At 35.0% G+C, this 17,368-nt stretch overlaps 2 protein-coding genes and 1 pseudogene across 2 annotated transcripts; 2 read left to right on the top strand and 1 right to left on the bottom strand.

Moving 5' to 3' along the window:
* Nucleotides 1–6,326: 6,326 nt before the first annotated feature.
* LOC108219740 (probable pectate lyase 8) lies at nt 6,327–10,505 on the top strand. Its single transcript, XM_017393244.2, has 7 exons — nt 6,327–6,535; nt 6,794–6,850; nt 7,538–7,588; nt 8,549–9,191; nt 9,273–9,376; nt 9,487–9,625; nt 9,705–10,505. Exons 1-7 carry the CDS (start codon nt 6,465–6,467, stop codon nt 9,924–9,926), a joined length of 1,287 nt encoding a protein of 428 aa, XP_017248733.1. The 5' UTR covers nt 6,327–6,464; the 3' UTR covers nt 9,927–10,505.
* Nucleotides 10,506–12,190: 1,685 nt separating this feature from the next.
* On the top strand, nt 12,191–14,090 carry LOC108220141 (probable pectate lyase 20; annotated as a pseudogene).
* A 193-nt stretch (nt 14,091–14,283) lies between these two features.
* On the bottom strand, nt 14,284–16,553 carry LOC108220142 (uncharacterized). Its single transcript, XM_017393821.2, has 4 exons — nt 16,243–16,553; nt 15,438–15,499; nt 15,214–15,318; nt 14,284–14,650 (listed from the first exon to the last, which is right to left on the bottom strand). Exons 1-4 carry the CDS (start codon nt 16,442–16,444, stop codon nt 14,510–14,512), a joined length of 510 nt encoding a protein of 169 aa, XP_017249310.1. The 5' UTR covers nt 16,445–16,553; the 3' UTR covers nt 14,284–14,509.
* Between the last annotated feature and the right edge of the window lie 815 nt (nt 16,554–17,368).

The raw sequence follows: 17,368 nt of genomic DNA, 5'->3' as shown, positions 1-17,368 counted from the left end.
AGAAACCTGTATGTTTTTTAACAGCTCCACGGCATACAATGGCTGTGAACCTGGACCCTTATATTTATCAAGGTAGTCACTACTCACTGCATATAAAGTAAAAATACTGAAGGGACAAAGAAACGAAGAATAGAGGCCATTGCAAGTTGTTTAGGCTAAACTAAAGATACTGAAAGCCCAAGTACTATATAACCATACAAAGGCCCAAATCAGCCAATTTGGTAAGGTTTACTTTCTTCTATTTCAATAAGTAGAACCGCCCATAGACTGGAAAATATTCTGCCTATCTGAACATCCTGCCAATAGGCCTATTCTTCGCAGTGCATCTGAGTTCTGACACACACATACCCCTGCTATAAAAAAAATTATAATTATAATATATTTTTATTTATAAAAATAAAAGTATCAAAATAATAACTTTAAATAAATAAACTAAGTATTTGAAAGTGTATGTCTAAAAAAAAAAAAAGCAAGCAGTATTTGATATTAAAATTTCTAAAAGATGTTAAAAAAACGGAGCTAGTGGGTTTATCCAGTTCGCACCCGAAGAGTAGCGGCCGCGGGAGCCTAAATAAAAAAAAAACTGGAGTTTTTCGAAATAATGAAGATTGAACAGATAAAAAACTTCTATTTTACAAGATTAGTGTGGACTTCAACCCTGCTTGTAGTGAGAAATTTTATCCGATTCGTTATCAAATAAGTAATAGTTTTCACTCAAAGGATTTATATGTACATATAATTTTGGGAGATCATTAAAAATATTATGCTTTTTCTTGAAAATTTTAAACTTACTGTCTTTAAAAATATTTGCGGAAAATAATTTTGTATATGATTTATAATTTAAAGTAACTGTTAGACCGTCTAGCGGTTAAAAGGTGTTGGACGTATTAAAAAAAATGTTACAATCCTGATCACCGGATATTCATCACACGATTTGTGTTGTTTAAAGTGTTGTTTAACAGCTCCTTGTCAATCATATGTCAGGGATGTTAGCGAATGAAAGATACTAAAGTATTAAAAAAATGATATAATACTAACCGGATATTCATCCACTGTCCAGTATCTGTGATTTATACTATGAGTTGTTTAACAGTTCATGCCAATTTTAGAATCGTCATCCCTGTATAAAAAATCTTAGTTGAATATAAAAAAAGAGGAGACGACGAAGGCTTAACTGATGGCGCAAAGTGCTACCCTGTTCTAGATATTTTTTTGCGTAGTTGCGTACACAGACGATACTACTACTATACTAGCAGTATGTACTCGTACGTTTAGGTGAAACAATTTCAATTGGGGCGCAAATTGTGGACGTGCTATTTCGAATGTCGTTGACAAGTACCAGCTTGTGTTATTTTCTACGGTAGCTTTATTGACTCCATTTTCTCAGTTATTAACATAACAAAAAGAAAAAACTTCTCTTTCAAGAAGCATTCTTGATGGAGTTGAAATCACTTAATCGAGGCGCAACTGGTTCCCGTGATGACTGCACTAGTAATTGTTTTCCACAATATTTTTTATCGGTATGCTCCACTAAATCATAGCTCGTCTCCACCATTCCTATAACTATTATACTCTCCATAACACCCGTATTTAATATATTAATATTAAAAATCATATATTATATTATGGGTCCTGTTCCTTGACAACCACGTGTTAAATAAGGGTTATCTAACACACTATACGGGGGCCGTTAGATCTATATTTCAAAGGCTTAGATTCAATCTGAGATTTTAATGTATCCGCTATAAAAAAACCGCGGATAGGGAAAACTCCCTTCCGCGGTAAATAACCGCGGACAGGGAGTTTTCCCTTCCGCGGAAAATAACCGCGGATACATTAAAAACCCAAAATTGGATCTGAGCCCTTGAAATATAAATCCAATGGCCCCTGTACAGTGTGTTAGATAACCCTTATCTAACACGTGGTTGCTGTAAAACAGGACCCTTATATTATCATCTTCTAAATAGTGATTTAAGAGTCACGTCGGAGATGTTTAAGTCCGTAATATCCTTGCATGTCTTAAAATTTTAGTATATTATTTTCTAAAAAATGATTTAGAAACTTCGTTAAAAATGTTCCTAATCCATGTTTTCATACAATAAAATGATCGATCGAGAATCCGATTCTCGATAAGCTCACGCTGGTCACGAACCGAACATCCTCTGAGGGAGAGATAGTGGTGCATGTGAGCGGTGTGTATGGCCTCTGCGCATGTACATGTAGTATAATTTAATTTTCTTCACCGACATGATATAATAGCTACATACACTGCCCGTGCTTGTCCAAGCGGAAACTGACAAACAAATCCCCTACTCATCTTTTTTCTTTTAAATATCAATATAACATACATCCATCAATGTACAAACTAAAGTAAAAAAACCCCACTTCACGGAATAAAAACACTTAAATGAAATATGTTTCGAAGTATCGATCCGTAAATTGTATCAAAATATTGTTACAAAATCGAACAATACTAGGTTAGAACGTTTGGCGAATAGATACAAGAAATAAATTAAAGCAGTCTGGCAGACGCAGATGTATAGAAATCTTTGAGATGGAGGAAGAGAGATTGATACAGTAGATCGGGGCATTGAAGGGAAAGAATGTAGTAATAAATATGTACAGGTAGAGTTGTTTCACTTGATGAGTCGGTGTGATCCGTTTCTATTTTTCCTCATGCCCAGTTGTCACCACCGCCACTCCACACTCTATACACTGCAGTTGTGTTGTGGTTAATCTAAAGTTCGATCATCACTTGTTATTTCAGCCTCAAAAGTCTATACATCTGCATGATATCACACTAATATTTTACTTTTAATTTCTTTTTTATGTAATCCAACGTGAAAAAACTGTTATTTTATCTCATTTTACGTGAATCAATCCTCTTTTAAATATATTAAAAAGAACGAACGTTCTATCTATCTAAGATTATTCCTAACTACACCTTCGTATACATATATTTTTATTTACACAATAAAAATCTCAATTTTTGTGGTCTAATTTAAATTCAAACGGTCAAACTTCTAAATAACATGTTAGAGCAAGTCCAACGATGTCCTAGCAAATGCCTTATAAATATAATAAAATATAGTGTCTTAGTGACTTCGGACATCATCTTAATATATCAACTCCAACAACAATGCCCCATTATTATGCCTTATTATTAAAATAATAATATATGTTTGAATTGTTATTGGAGGGAAATGAAAAGGAGGGAGGAGGTAGGAAATTATTTTTTAATTGATAGGGCATGCATAGTGGTGCCTCAAAAATAAGACACTTGTTACATGTCCTAGTGTTTTAAGGCACTACTAGGACACTGTTGGAGCATTGATTTGCTTCAAGTGCCTTAAATTTTGATTTAGGACATCAATATAATGCACTCTTGGACTTGCTCTTAATCACTTAACTTACATGCGACGAAAGAGAATTTATTTTTACACATTATTTTTTAAATTCTATAATTTTTGAATAAAATAAAAATGTTAAAATTTTATATAGATAATTTCTGAAAAATACTCCCTCCATCCCATTTTAAGTGTCCAGTTTGCAAAAAAAAAATTTCCCAAAATATGTGTCATACTCTTTAACCCATGTAAAATTTATACTATTTCCAATATAGTATTAAATACAACCAACAACCCCTCATAAATATATTTAGAAGCATTATGAATGTATAGTGTGATTTGAATTGAGAGAAGGTCCAATACACAATAATTAATGAGATATGTAATTAATATGTATGAAAACTAAGCTGATTAGTTGTGGAAAGATGATGATAAAAATATTACATTAATTGTTTCTTAATATGTGTGAAAATTGCAAAGTTGACACTTAAAATGGGATGGAGGGAGTAATATATATATAAATATATTCTTTTAACATAGTATCAAATTGTGTGTAAAAATCAAACAACCATCATTTTGAGACTATTACTCCCTCTGTTTTTTAATATATGACGTTTGACTTTTTGGCACACATTTTTAAGTGCTTTGACCGGGTAGTTAAAAACATTTTTTTCGAAATTTTCTTTTCCTGAATAAAAATATGAAATCAAAATTTTAATTCACAAAAAAAATCAATTAAAAATAATGATTTTTACTACCCGGTCAACCCACCTAAAGTTACGTGCCCAAGTCAAAAGTGTCATATAAAAAAAACAGAGGGAGTATTATACAGGAACATGTTCATCTTTACTTAAAAAATAGAAACACGACAACTGTGAATCTGGTGGAAGAGTACTACTCGTTCGCTGAATTATATGGATTGGTGGCTGCCTGCGCTGAAAGTTATGTCAAGTTTGGCATTAAATTGTCAGATTAAAGGACACCCTGTCAAGATACGAAGGATCCACTGAACGAGACTACTGCCGTACGCTTCCCCATAATGTTTCTTCATTTTATCTTTTCGCATTTATGCATAAAATTCTGATAATCCCACCATTACATTAACATCAAAGTTTTAACAACAATCACAAGTCATAAATGTGAGTCTTTAGTATTTTTTTTGACAAATATGGCTTATAACCTTACATATGAGTATCTGCTCTACGAAACTCTCGGGGTGAGCCAGGGTCGAACTCATGACCTGGGACGACAGAGGATAAGCTCTTTACCACTGAGCTATCAACCGTGCTCAGTCTTTAGTATTTTAACCATACAAAAAATTATATGAGTACATATAGATCAAGAGATTATATGTCAGCTCCATGATCAATCAGTGTCTCGAAATATCGAAAAATATATTTTCAAGTAGAATTGTCTGTAGTTGCATTTTCTAATAATACTAGCTTATAGCCCGTGCAAGGCACGTGAGCTTTTTAATTATTTATAAATTTTTTAAATATATTTTAAATGGTGTGAAAAAATTTAATTTATAAATAATAAATTAAAATTGTATGTATCATGCCAAAGTATTAATTCTTTCTATCAAATTTTAAATTATTTTAAGTAAAATATGTGACGCCAACTCCTATAAGATTATATTTATAAATGTAATTTATATTAGCATTATTATAATGTGATTAAAATATTTTTTTTAAAAATTTTATGGTTCGAGATTAAAATTGATAAACACAGTTTGTTTTAAATTAAGAAGATGAATCATAAACATGCAATAAGATGGTAGAATTTGTTTTGGATTAAATAAAAAGTTTTTGTATTCGTTCCTCACATAAATCGGGCTTATTAATTTTAAAATATATTAGATAAAAATAATTTTGTGACGGCGCGATTTATATGATTCTACAAATAAAATTGGTAGAAAATATTTATTTTCGATTACAAAAAATCATAAACACATGAAATATAGAATTTGTTTTGGATTCAGAAAAGGAATTATAAACATGCAAGTAGATATCAGTTGTCTTATGGAACGGGAGTTAATTTTGTTCAAATCTAACGGTGCTTATTTGTTCAATATACGATCCGATGGATAAAAATAATTTTGTGACGGTGCGATTTATACGATTCTACAATTAAAATTTGTAGGAAATATTTATTTTGGATTAAAAAAAAACCAAAAACACTTGAAAGACAGAATTTGTTTTGGATTCAGAAAAGGAATTATAAACATGCAAGTAGATATCAGTTTCCTTATAGAACAGAATTTAATTTTTTTTCTAATCTAACGGTGTTATTTGTTCAATATACGATCCAACGGATGATAAGCTTTTGGACCATAGGACCATGCGACCAAGTTTCCTTATAGAACATAATTTAATTTTTTTCTAATCTAACGGTGCTTATTTGTTCAATATACGATCCAACGGATGATAAGCTTTTGGACCATAGGACCATGCGACCAAATTATCTCCCTTACGCTTATTATATATAAGTATATAATATATTTTCCTATAATTCTTTTGCCAATTATCTTATCAGTAAAATTCAATTAAGTTGGGTTGGCTTCATCATAAAAAATCAAACAAAGCACATTAATTGTGATAGAAGCAGTATTTTTGAATAATTGAAAATTTTATGCATTTAGTATCAAAGTAAATACCGAGCATGATGATTGATGAAATAGTATAGTGATATATAGGTATTTTGAAAATTGTTAGACAATTTTTTTACAAATCTTAATTGTCAATATATGATTGGTTCACATTAATAATAATAATGACAATCTTTATATCCAAATAAATTATTTAATTAAAATTATTTTATCACATCATTTGAGAAATAATTTTGGGGTCCAATTCGGGATAAGTAGCGTTCCTCGCGGAAGAATTGCCTCTACAATTTTTATTTATTTATTTTGTCATAAGATGCTTCTACAATTTTTGATTTAACCACAATTATTAGGTAATTATTGCAAGCTTAGAGACAGAGTAAAATTCACTCTCACTCTTTCTCTGGTTTTCTGCTATAAAAAGACTGCTGCGTTCAACCTTTCATTTGCTCCCAACTTGTACGAGAACCTCAGAGAAAACTTAAGCACTCAACTTATCCTGAGTTACCACAATGGAGGTCTTGTTGAAACCTCTCTGCATTTTTCTGCTCTTCTTCATTGCCAAAGTTGTAACGGAATCAAGGTGTGTATAAATAGCTAATCACTGCATAATGCAATGTGCGTGCGCACGGTCATCTCAAATATCTTACTTCATTTTTCCGCAAGTCCATATCGTATTTTGAGTATAAAAAACTTGATCAAGCTAGTTCATTTGAACTGGCTAACATATTAGCTGAACCGCGTGATTTATGCTTCTTGTGATCTGTTTTTTCTTTATTATTCAGCGCGCTTTGAATATCTCTCTTGTCGAATTAATAACAACATAAACTGGTGATTACAGTGGGGAAGAAATGATTCAGGTGCAGAGCTCAAGTAACACGACATTGCGTGCCTACAAGTAAGTATTTCAAATTCTCAACTGTATCGAACTGTTTCGTCTGGCTATTATGTGTGCTCCAGTTTAATACAAGAATTGCGCGACAATCATAACCTTTAGTTTAAACAGAATAATGAATCAATAATCATCATTTTCCTAGTAAATGATAAGATAATGTTACTACAATGGCTCTCTGAAACCTAACTGGCAATTGATTAAGATTTTGTAAGGCTTTTACTTCTCATTGCTCTGAACTTATTCACTGCATTATGCTCACAGATCACTAGAATGTAGAATTTTAGACAATTACATGTGTTGTTCTCGTTTATCCAATAGCGTATTTCTAATTTAACTAGACACTTGAAAATCACGCCAAACATGTACTCGGTATCTCGTAAAAGTCTCCCGCCAATGGCATCTGCTCGGAAATTGTCTCCAAAAGTGTGCGTAGACTGTAATATATTCGCTCTGGTTTTCCTCCTATTATAGAATCATTTCACATGACAAGTCTTTATGGAACAAATCTTACATTTTTATCTGCTGCTACTTTAACTTTAACAGTCAAATAGCTACTCTGCCTACGCAATAGAATTATTCTTGCTTTAGTAAATATTACCACTATATCACATTAGTAAATATTGTAGTTAAACAGTTAATTTTGCAATTATTATAACATTGTCGGTGTTGTGTTGTGTATTATTTTTTTAGGCATGAGCATGCAGTGGATGATCCGGAATCAGTTGCAACCATGGTTAATATGTAAGTCTGTAACTGCTTGTTTTAGAACAGATTTTTTAATGAATTATATGTAAATCAACAATTTATTTGGTTTACTTATTAATTATTATGATTAATCTTGAATGTCTCTGAATTTTTTTAATCGTAAGTTCATTTGTGATCTGTCCATGTGAGTGAGTAATGGATCATACTGGAGACCGGAGAACAGAGTAATTATACATTGTTCAGTATCTTCTTGTTACAGTGTCATGTTGTTTACTAAGATGGTTTTGATTCAACCTTAATGCAGCCGGTTAACAGTAATCGGAATCTCGACACTGTCTCTAAATGCACACCTTTTATTTCTTTCTCTGCTTTCATATGTTACACGTTACGCAGTGGACTACCTGCAGCTTCTTGATTGATTAGTATTAAAACGGATCGCGTAATAATAAAAGGGTAGTTTAAGCACAACTGTTCTGCAGAATGTCATGTAACCCAGCTGGTGTAGGCCACATGAGTTTCTGTTTTGCCAGTGCTTTCTGGAAATGTTACTAATCCGTAACTTACACAACGAGTTGTCTGCTCTTTATTACTTCTCATCTTTACAAAACATACCTCGCCTCACCGACACTCCATTACTGTAAATTAATACCCCACCTTGTGCATTTCTTTTAAATTGAAAACATTTACGGAGGGTACTGCCCCCTCTGCATTCACCGCATCTTCGAGGACCGACAGAGTTTGAATTTACCTCCAACTATTCAGTTCTTTTGTCACGGTTTATAACATCGACATTGTGCACCAGCTGTAAACTCAAAGGGACTCCCTCCGTGCAGATATGTTTAGTCCTAGAAATCTATTCAATAAGAAATTTGCAAAAACGCCAATTAGTTTTAGGAGAACTGGTCACTTAAAGAGTATGTAATGTCACAGTGTCACTTAACTAGATGGATTATGTAAAGAAATTCCAAAGCTGACTGGAGAGTGTGAAATTTGCAGGGCAATTAGGAATAGCACTGAAAGGAGAAAACTAGGTTTCTTCTCTTGTGGGACAGGGAACCCTATTGATGACTGTTGGCGCTGTGACCGCAACTGGGAACGCAACCGCAAACGCCTTGCCAACTGTGCCATTGGCTTTGGACGCAGTGCTATTGGCGGCCGTGATGGCAAGTACTATGTGGTTTCAAACCCAAACGATGACGACCCTGTAAATCCCAGACCAGGCACGCTACGTCATGCTGTAATCCAAGACAGGCCCTTATGGATTGTTTTTAGACGAAGCATGGTGATCACACTAAAACAAGAGCTGATCATGAATAGCTTTAAAACTATTGATGCCCGAGGACATTCTGTGCATATTGCAAATGGGGCTTGCATTACGATTCAGTATGTGACCAATATTATTATTCATGGTCTCAACATCCATGATTGCAAACGAACTGGCAATGCCATGGTCAGGAGCTCACCAAGTCATTATGGTTGGAGAACAATGGCTGATGGTGACGGTATCTCCATTTTCGGATCAAGTCACATTTGGATTGATCACAATTCTCTTTCTAAATGTACCGATGGCCTGATTGATGCTATAATGGGATCAACTGCCATTACAATATCCAACAATTACTTTACTCACCACAATGAGGTAACCAATTACAGCCTGCACATATCATTATTTTTAACTGGTTCTGAATTCAGATTAATATAACTTGCGCACTATGACCAGGTGATACTATTAGGCCACAGCGACTCATACTGGAGAGATAAGGCTATGCAAGTGACAATTGCTTTCAATCATTTCGGAGAGGGTCTTATCCAGAGAATGCCAAGGTAGAATATAGTTATTACCAAGTTTGATTCCTTACAGGCACATAGGAAAAGAATTTTCTATCCATTTTTACTTCGCGAGTTCATAAATCATTGTTGATCTGCCACTGCAGGTGTAGGCACGGATACTTTCATGTGGTGAACAATGACTACACCCACTGGGAAATGTATGCCATCGGAGGCAGTGCTGATCCCACAATAAACAGCCAGGGAAATAGATATCTCGCCCCATCAAACCCTTTTGCTAAAGAGGTCAGTCAGAGCAGTAAAACCAAGAAAGACAGTCTCTCATCATTGTGTAGATGTTTACTGTATTGGTTTGAATGTGCAGGTGACCAAGAGAGTTGATCTCCGTACACACAGGTGGAGGCACTGGAACTGGAGATCAGAAGGAGACCTGATGCTGAATGGAGCTTATTTTACCTCATCTGGTGCTGGAGCCGCAGCAAGTTATGCCAGGGCCTCGAGTTTAGGAGCAAAGTCCTCTTCCTTGGTCGGATCTCTCACGTCTCATTCTGGTGTGCTTCTCTGTCGTATAGGCCGCCAGTGTTAACACAGAATTTACACATTTCGTAAAACTAGCACAAAACGGCCATAGGAAGAAGTCTTTTACAAATTACAGTGTTCCTTTACCCTATAAATTATGATAAGCAACATCCAGTTCAGAATAGTAGGTCAATTCAGTTTTCAACCGAGTGCCCGAGTCTCTTTGTTTGTTAAGTGTATATCTTTTCCCTCCATACACACACAATATATTAACCTTCCTTGATCAACCTCTAGCTTGCTTCAACTGAAAAAAATCACAGTTCTTGGATCAGGTTCAGAAGCGTTGTTCTTCCTGTTTTCGTGTTTGTTTATTATACTGGGATCCATTACTTCTTAGCAAAGTAATGCTTCCCTTTCCTATTCAACTCTTGTGGTTTTTTTACTTTGTGTCTTTTTTCTTGGGCCATTTATCATCCTTATGTCTCTAAGCCATACCTTGCTGTTGAGAACAGACAACATAAAGAAACTAAAGACTAAGCTTTGTCGTCTGTTGATGTGCTTCAGAACTCTGAGTCTGTTTTGTTGATGTGCTTAAGAATTCTGGTTCAAACCCTTTGATTGAATGTAATTATGATTTTTACTCTTATCTCTGTTTGTATTTGTAAATCTCTCTGTTGGTATTTACACACTCGATATGTTGCAGACAGCAAAAAATATTTCCAGAAGTTATCCGGCAGTAAAACTAGTATAAATTAGCAAAAAGTTTATATAAAATGAAGCAACATAAACACTACCTAGCTACAAAACCGCTGAGTACACATCTGTAGAGAAAAAGTAGGGTTAAAAACGGAAACGGGGACGGGGACGGGGACGGGGGCGGGGGAATAGGGAACCCGCCACAATCCGGTCCGAATGGGGCAGACCCGCCCCGCTAATATGGGGAATGGGGTAATGACGGGGAATGATTTTCTGTCCCGTCAAAATATGGGGCAAGAATGGTATTTGTTGAATCCCCGCGGAGATTCCCCGCCCCGCCCCGCATATATTTAATATAAATAAATAATTATATTTAATATAATATATTTATTAACATTAATATTATTAGTTTAAAATACACAAAACTATAATTTTACAATGTATAACATGTCTCTTTGATTTCTATTATATTTAATTTTTTGCTTTTAATATACATGTCTCGTATATTTTTATTAAATTTTAAAGAAAAAATTACTAAATTCTAAAGTAATTACTTAAAGTGTAATATTATAACAGCGGGGCGGGACGAAATTATATTAAATCCCCAGTGTGACGGAGATGGGGATTAAAAATAAATACTCACGGGGAATGGGGCGGGGACAGGGCAGAAAAAATATATATGGGGCGGGACTGGGAAATTAAATCCCTGCCCGAATCCGCCCCATTTTTAACCCTAAGAAAAAGTGATTACTCCCTCTGGTCCTTAATATAAGACGTTTTGACTTTCTACATATATTTTTAGGAGCTTTGACCACATATCTAAAATCAATATTTTTAAATATTTTTTTTTTCTGAATAAAAATATAACATAAATACTATTATTAAAAAAAAGAAAATTTTAAAAATATTAATTTTAAATATGTGGTCAAAGCTTCTCAAATTGTGTGTAAAAAGTCAAAGTGTCTTGAGGACCAGAGGGAGTAATACAGTAGATCGGGATTCGGGGGTAGTGAGAACTGAGAAGAGAGTGTAATTAATATGTGCGGGTAGAGTTGTTTCACTTTAAGAGTCGGTGTGGTCCATTTCTTATTTTTCCTCGTGCCAAGGTGTAACCACCGGCACTCCACTCTGCAAGCCACACAGTACGCTGCAGTTGTGTTGAGGTACACCTAGAACTACCGCTATATCTCTCTTGTTTTTTACAGCCCTTCCAACTCGAAATCACAGTATAATCTGTGTTCGGGGCTAATGGAAGATTCACATGTTCTTATAGGTCTAAGTTCTATCGTATTACAGTCGGAGATCTTCACCGTCCATTTGATAATAAGACAGGATGACAGATGACAAAAGCATATGTAGATTGCAGAACATGAAACTGAAAATTCTGGGCATCTTTCACCGTTGAAGATAGGATAGATAAAACCTTTTCCATACAACCTAGTTAAATCGGTTTAAAAATTTTCCTCACAACCCGTAAAATATTAATTTATAACTATAAAATCTAATTGGGTGCGATCATACTAGCACTAATGCACCGGATCCAAATTTATCAGTACACCATGCAGTAGTATAGTATGCACTAATATCTAACTAAAGATCAGTGCCGTTTACTTGGCAAAAAAAAGAAAAGAAGATCAGTGCAGATTATAAAATTTAAACTTAACCAAAGTTATTTGGTAACCATTACACGTCTAATGACCGGGTAAAATTCAATCTCTCTGTTTCTCTTATAAAGGACTGCAGCATTCAAAACATGTCACTTCACTCATCAATTACAACAATGGAGGCCTCCTTAAGGCCACTCTGCATTTTTCTGCTCTTCTTCATTGCCAAAGCAGCGACGGAAGGTGACTACCAACATCCCGAATCAAGGTGCGTATAAATAGCTATCACAGCACAATGCAATGTGCATGCGCACAATGAAACATGCAACTCCGATACAAATCTTTCTGCAAGTAAAAACAAATGTTCTAAAAATAACATATCTCTATGTTATAAGAATTCCAAATTATTCACATTCTCATGTAACTTCCGATTTTAAGATGAATTCAAAGCTGACAGAAGAGTGTGAAATTTGCAGGGCAATTAGGAATAGCACTGGAAGGAGAGAGTTGGGTTTCTTCCCTTGTGGGACAGGGAACCCTATTGATGACTGTTGGAGCTGTGACCGGAACTGGGAACGCAACCGCAAACGCCTTGCCAACTGTGCCATTGGTTTTGGACGTGGTGCTATTGGCGGCCGTGATGGCAACTACTATGTGGTCACAAACCCGAATGACGATGACCCTGTAAGTCCCAGACCAGGCACCCTCCGTCATGCTGTGATCCAAGAAAGTCCCTTATGGATTGTTTTCGGACAGAGCATGGTGATCACACTTAAACAAGAGCTGATCATGAACAGCTTTAAGACTATTGATGCCCGAGGATATTCTGTCCATATTGCAAATGGGGCTTGCATTACAGTTGAGTATGTGACCAATATTATTATTCATGGTCTCCACATCCATGATTGCAGACGAACCGGCAATGCCACGGTTAGAAGCTCACCAAGTTATTATGGTTGGAGAAGAATGGCTGATGGTGATGGTGTCAACATTCTGGGATCAAGCCACATTTGGATTGATCACAATTCTCTTCCAAATGTGCTGATGGCCTGATTGATGCTATAATGGGATCAACTGCCATCACAATATCCAACAATTACTTTACTCACCACAATAAAGTAAATAATTAAACCCTGCACTGCACATATCATTGTTCTCAAGTAATTGTCAACTCAGACTAATATAATTGGTGTAAATGACCAGGTGATGCTATTAAGCCACAGCGACTCCTACTGGAGAGATTACCCTATGCAAGTGACAGTGGCTTACAATCATTTCGGAGAGGGTCTTATCCAGAGAATGCCAAGGTAGATTTTTCTAGCCGTTGTTACCAACACGAAAGCATAATATTTGTGGATCTGCCATTGCAGGTGTAGGCACGGATACTTTCATGTGGTGAACAATGACTACACCCACTGGGAAATGTATGCCGTTGGAGGCAGTGCTGATCCCACAATAAACAGCCAGGGAAACAGATTTCTTGCACCTTCAAAGCCTTCTGCTAAAGAGGTGAGTCAGAACAGTAAAAGCAAGAAAGACGGTCTGTCATTATTGTGCAGATGTTTACTGTATTGGTTTGATTGTGCAGGTGACCAAGAGGATTGATCTCCGCGCAGACAGGTGGATGCACTGGAACTGGAGATCAGAAGGAGACCTGATGCTCAATGGAGCTTATTTTACTTCATCTGGTGCTGGAGCTGCAGCAAGTTATGCCAGGGCCTCGAGTTTTGGTGCAAAGTCCTCTTCCTTGGTGGGATCTCTTACTGCCCATTCTGGTGCGCAGCCAGTGTTAACATAGTGCGCAAAACGACCATTGATAGAAGTCTATTACAGATTGCAGTTTTCCATTACCCTGTAATAAATTATGATGAAGCAACATCTAAGTCTCTTTGTTTGGTAAGTGTATATCTTTTCCCTCCGTATTTACACAATATTCTAATCTCCCTTAATCAGCCTCTAGCCTGCTTTAATTGAAAAATCACAATTCTTGGATAAGGTTCAGAAGCGTATTCCAGCAACTCCACCTACATCACTCGTATACCAGCAAAATATTAAGAATATCAGCAAATTTTCTCATTTCGCTCATGTAGATGAACATGGTAAAGTATGTAACCATAGGCTCAATTGAGGACTTTTACTTCTTAGCTATACTGAATATTAAACACATTTGCTAAAAAATATCTATAATCCAGTATTCACTGTAAAAGTATATACAACAGAACATAAAGAGAACACATGATTTCTTGGGAATTTCATTCTTCGAAGAACAACTCATACCCAAGTCACCAGTCACTAGAAATGGGATGGAATCATTGATAGATAAAAATGAGAACCACCAAATTTAGACCTTCTATTTGTACTTCTCCATTATTCTTCTTGCTTCTTCCAGTGAGTCATCTGTAGAAGATTCGGTAAACGTAGTTCCTCCCCCTTTCGAGCTTTCATCCTTGTTTAATGCCAGAAATGCAAAATAGCAAAGTCCCATCACAGCCTGGCATTAAGTAGTAAACACAAAATTATCTTATGCACAGTTCTGAAGCAATTTAGACACATTTTACAAATTCTCTACGACATCCAAGCAAACAAAATATTTTCAACAGAGATCAGATAGCGCGCTGATCATACATTTGAAGTACTGATGCCACCAGTTCAACTTGAGTTTACAAGAGAGAGATAAACAAAAAAAACAAGCTAGACAGAATCTACTTGTTTACTTGATCTATAAATCTTAGGATTAACAACAATGTTTTTGTTGTGAAGCTGCACTGTTTTCAGGAAATAAATGTTAATTGAGTTTGAAAGCAACAAAACCATCAGAAGGAATGAATGAATTACGGTAAGCTCCTATTTCAACAATTAAGTCTTTGTGCAACAACTTCTGCAAGATCTTTCTCAATTTCTATAAGCTCCTATTTCATATAACTTCATGTAAGAGATACCCAATTGCCATTTTTAATTTGCTTATCAATGCATTAAAATTTCATTATAAACGAGCAGCAATTAAGCCATTGAATGTATAGTTTTGTCTCCTGAAAAATGAGCAGTAAAACATACCAGCGCAAAAAAAGCCGTGGACAAAAATGACTTGAGTACAAAGAGTGCAAGAGAAACTCCAACAACAGTCACCGAAAGCTTTGCTACCGGTCTTGGGACAGAATCCTAAATATCACAATGAATACAAGTCCGGGTTAAAATTTGTATTTGAAGTTCAAACATAAGGGGTTGATGAAGTTAATATGAGCAACTTCTCAATAAGAAAGACGTAAACATTAGCTTACAGGCACCAAATCCGTTCCTGCCTCAACTCCATCCTTCCCAACCTTCCACACTGTCTGAATAACTAATTCACCGATAACAAAGAGAAAGTTAAAACAACATATGCATACACATTGCCTCATTTGAGTTCATTCGGTTAAGCGATAAAAGATTAGACAAATTCCATGAAAGTTGCCAAGGGCATTCAACATAATTTAGAATGAGCAGATACAAGAAAAAGCCCCTCGATCAGGGTAACTTGTACTAAGCAAGCAGGCAAATTTTTTTCATCAGTTGCTTGAAGCAAACAATGAGAAATAATTTTTTAATAAAAATCTATAACAGACCAAACCAAACTCTACAATCAAATGATCTTGAAAATAAGGCCGATCAAACCCTTACTTCACTACTGATTATCTTCCCTTAAACTACACTGATTGATTTCTTTTAAAATCAGTCTACACACTTAAAACAACAAAGTATCGAGAACATCCCACAACAAATGCAACATTGTCATAACCTTTGGTCTTCCTATACCCCAATTTATCATCCTCACTAAAATCCTCTAACAAGCAAAATCTTAACTTCACTTTTTTATTTCATTTTCAGCCTAATAATCATATCCTCATAAACCACTTGTCATCCACAGACAAAATGCTCTACATAGAATACAAATTAAGTTGTTCAATTACACAATATGCAAGCATTCGGTTTTATCAAGAATCAGACAATTACAAATTATTAAAGCTTTTATATTCCACATAATTCAGAAGATAATATGTAGTACAAAAGAAACGAGTGGATAATAAAACAACACTGCAAAATTACCTTTAATAAAACTGGATTGTGCAGCGAAGACCACAGGCACGACATCATTTTGACGGCTTTTTAGCTTGTTGAATCTGAGTGAAGACCGACCCTTTAGCTTTAGCACGGATTTCGAGGATGGAAATAGAGATGACCTGAATGATTCTAGGGTTTTTGGGGAGCAACAGTTCGAATAATTACATAAAATCACCGTGGAAGCCATTGATTTTTATCTACGCTATCGAATTATATGTATACTCTGTATGTATCCGTACACTTGTACATGGCAGGGCTGACTGCTGAGCCACTAATATAAAGTTCTTATAATTGGTATTATCATTAATTTTATTGTTTCGTTGTTTGGTGTTTTTTTTTTTCCTTGATAAAAGCTACGGTCTTAAAATCCTTCATATATCAGAGGGCTGTTTGATTCGAGTGCTATAAGGTTGAAATGAGAAATCAGGTTTTATATTTGATATCATATGTTTGGTTGGGTGATGAAATCGATATATATGCAATTTTTCAAAAAAAATAAGCTATTAATTTATATTAATTAAAAATATTAATAAATTATAATTTTATATAATTTTTACATCATTGATTTAATTTGTTATCAAGCATTAATATTTCATTACTTAAATAGAGAGAAAAAAACAAAAAGATTGTATCTCACAACTCAATCTCATACTCACGTCTTTTTGGGTATTAAAAATCCATAAGAGTTCCATTTTCCGCTGATGCAGGCCGATTGGGGTTTAAGGTATGGATTTGAGATTTTGTTTTTTCCAACCAAACACCGTATATGCTTTTGGAATGGACAAACCTCATAACCGATTCTAGGTACTCATGATCTAAACCACCTCAAGTATTCGAGTTTGTTTAAACTCCTATTTTTTTTTTTAAAAAATAATTCAAAAGATAGTCGCACGAACATGAAAATAAAATAGTACAATTTTTTTAAGAGAAGTTCAACTCCCATTCTTTGTTATGCATTAGAAGTTAAATTCTTTTTTTCTTGCTCTTCATGTAGATTTTTCCGATATAGATAAGTTTGTAGAACTCGAATTTTTTCTTAAAAATGGACATATAATTGAAACGGAGAGAGTATTCAACTAATTTCTTTTGGATGCGGTAATTTTTTCAAAAA

The sequence above is a fragment of the Daucus carota genome, chromosome 5, assembly GCF_001625215.2.
Source record: "Daucus carota subsp. sativus chromosome 5, DH1 v3.0, whole genome shotgun sequence".
Classification (NCBI taxonomy): domain Eukaryota; kingdom Viridiplantae; phylum Streptophyta; class Magnoliopsida; order Apiales; family Apiaceae; genus Daucus; species Daucus carota.
This window is presented reverse-complemented; position numbering and strand designations above follow the sequence as displayed.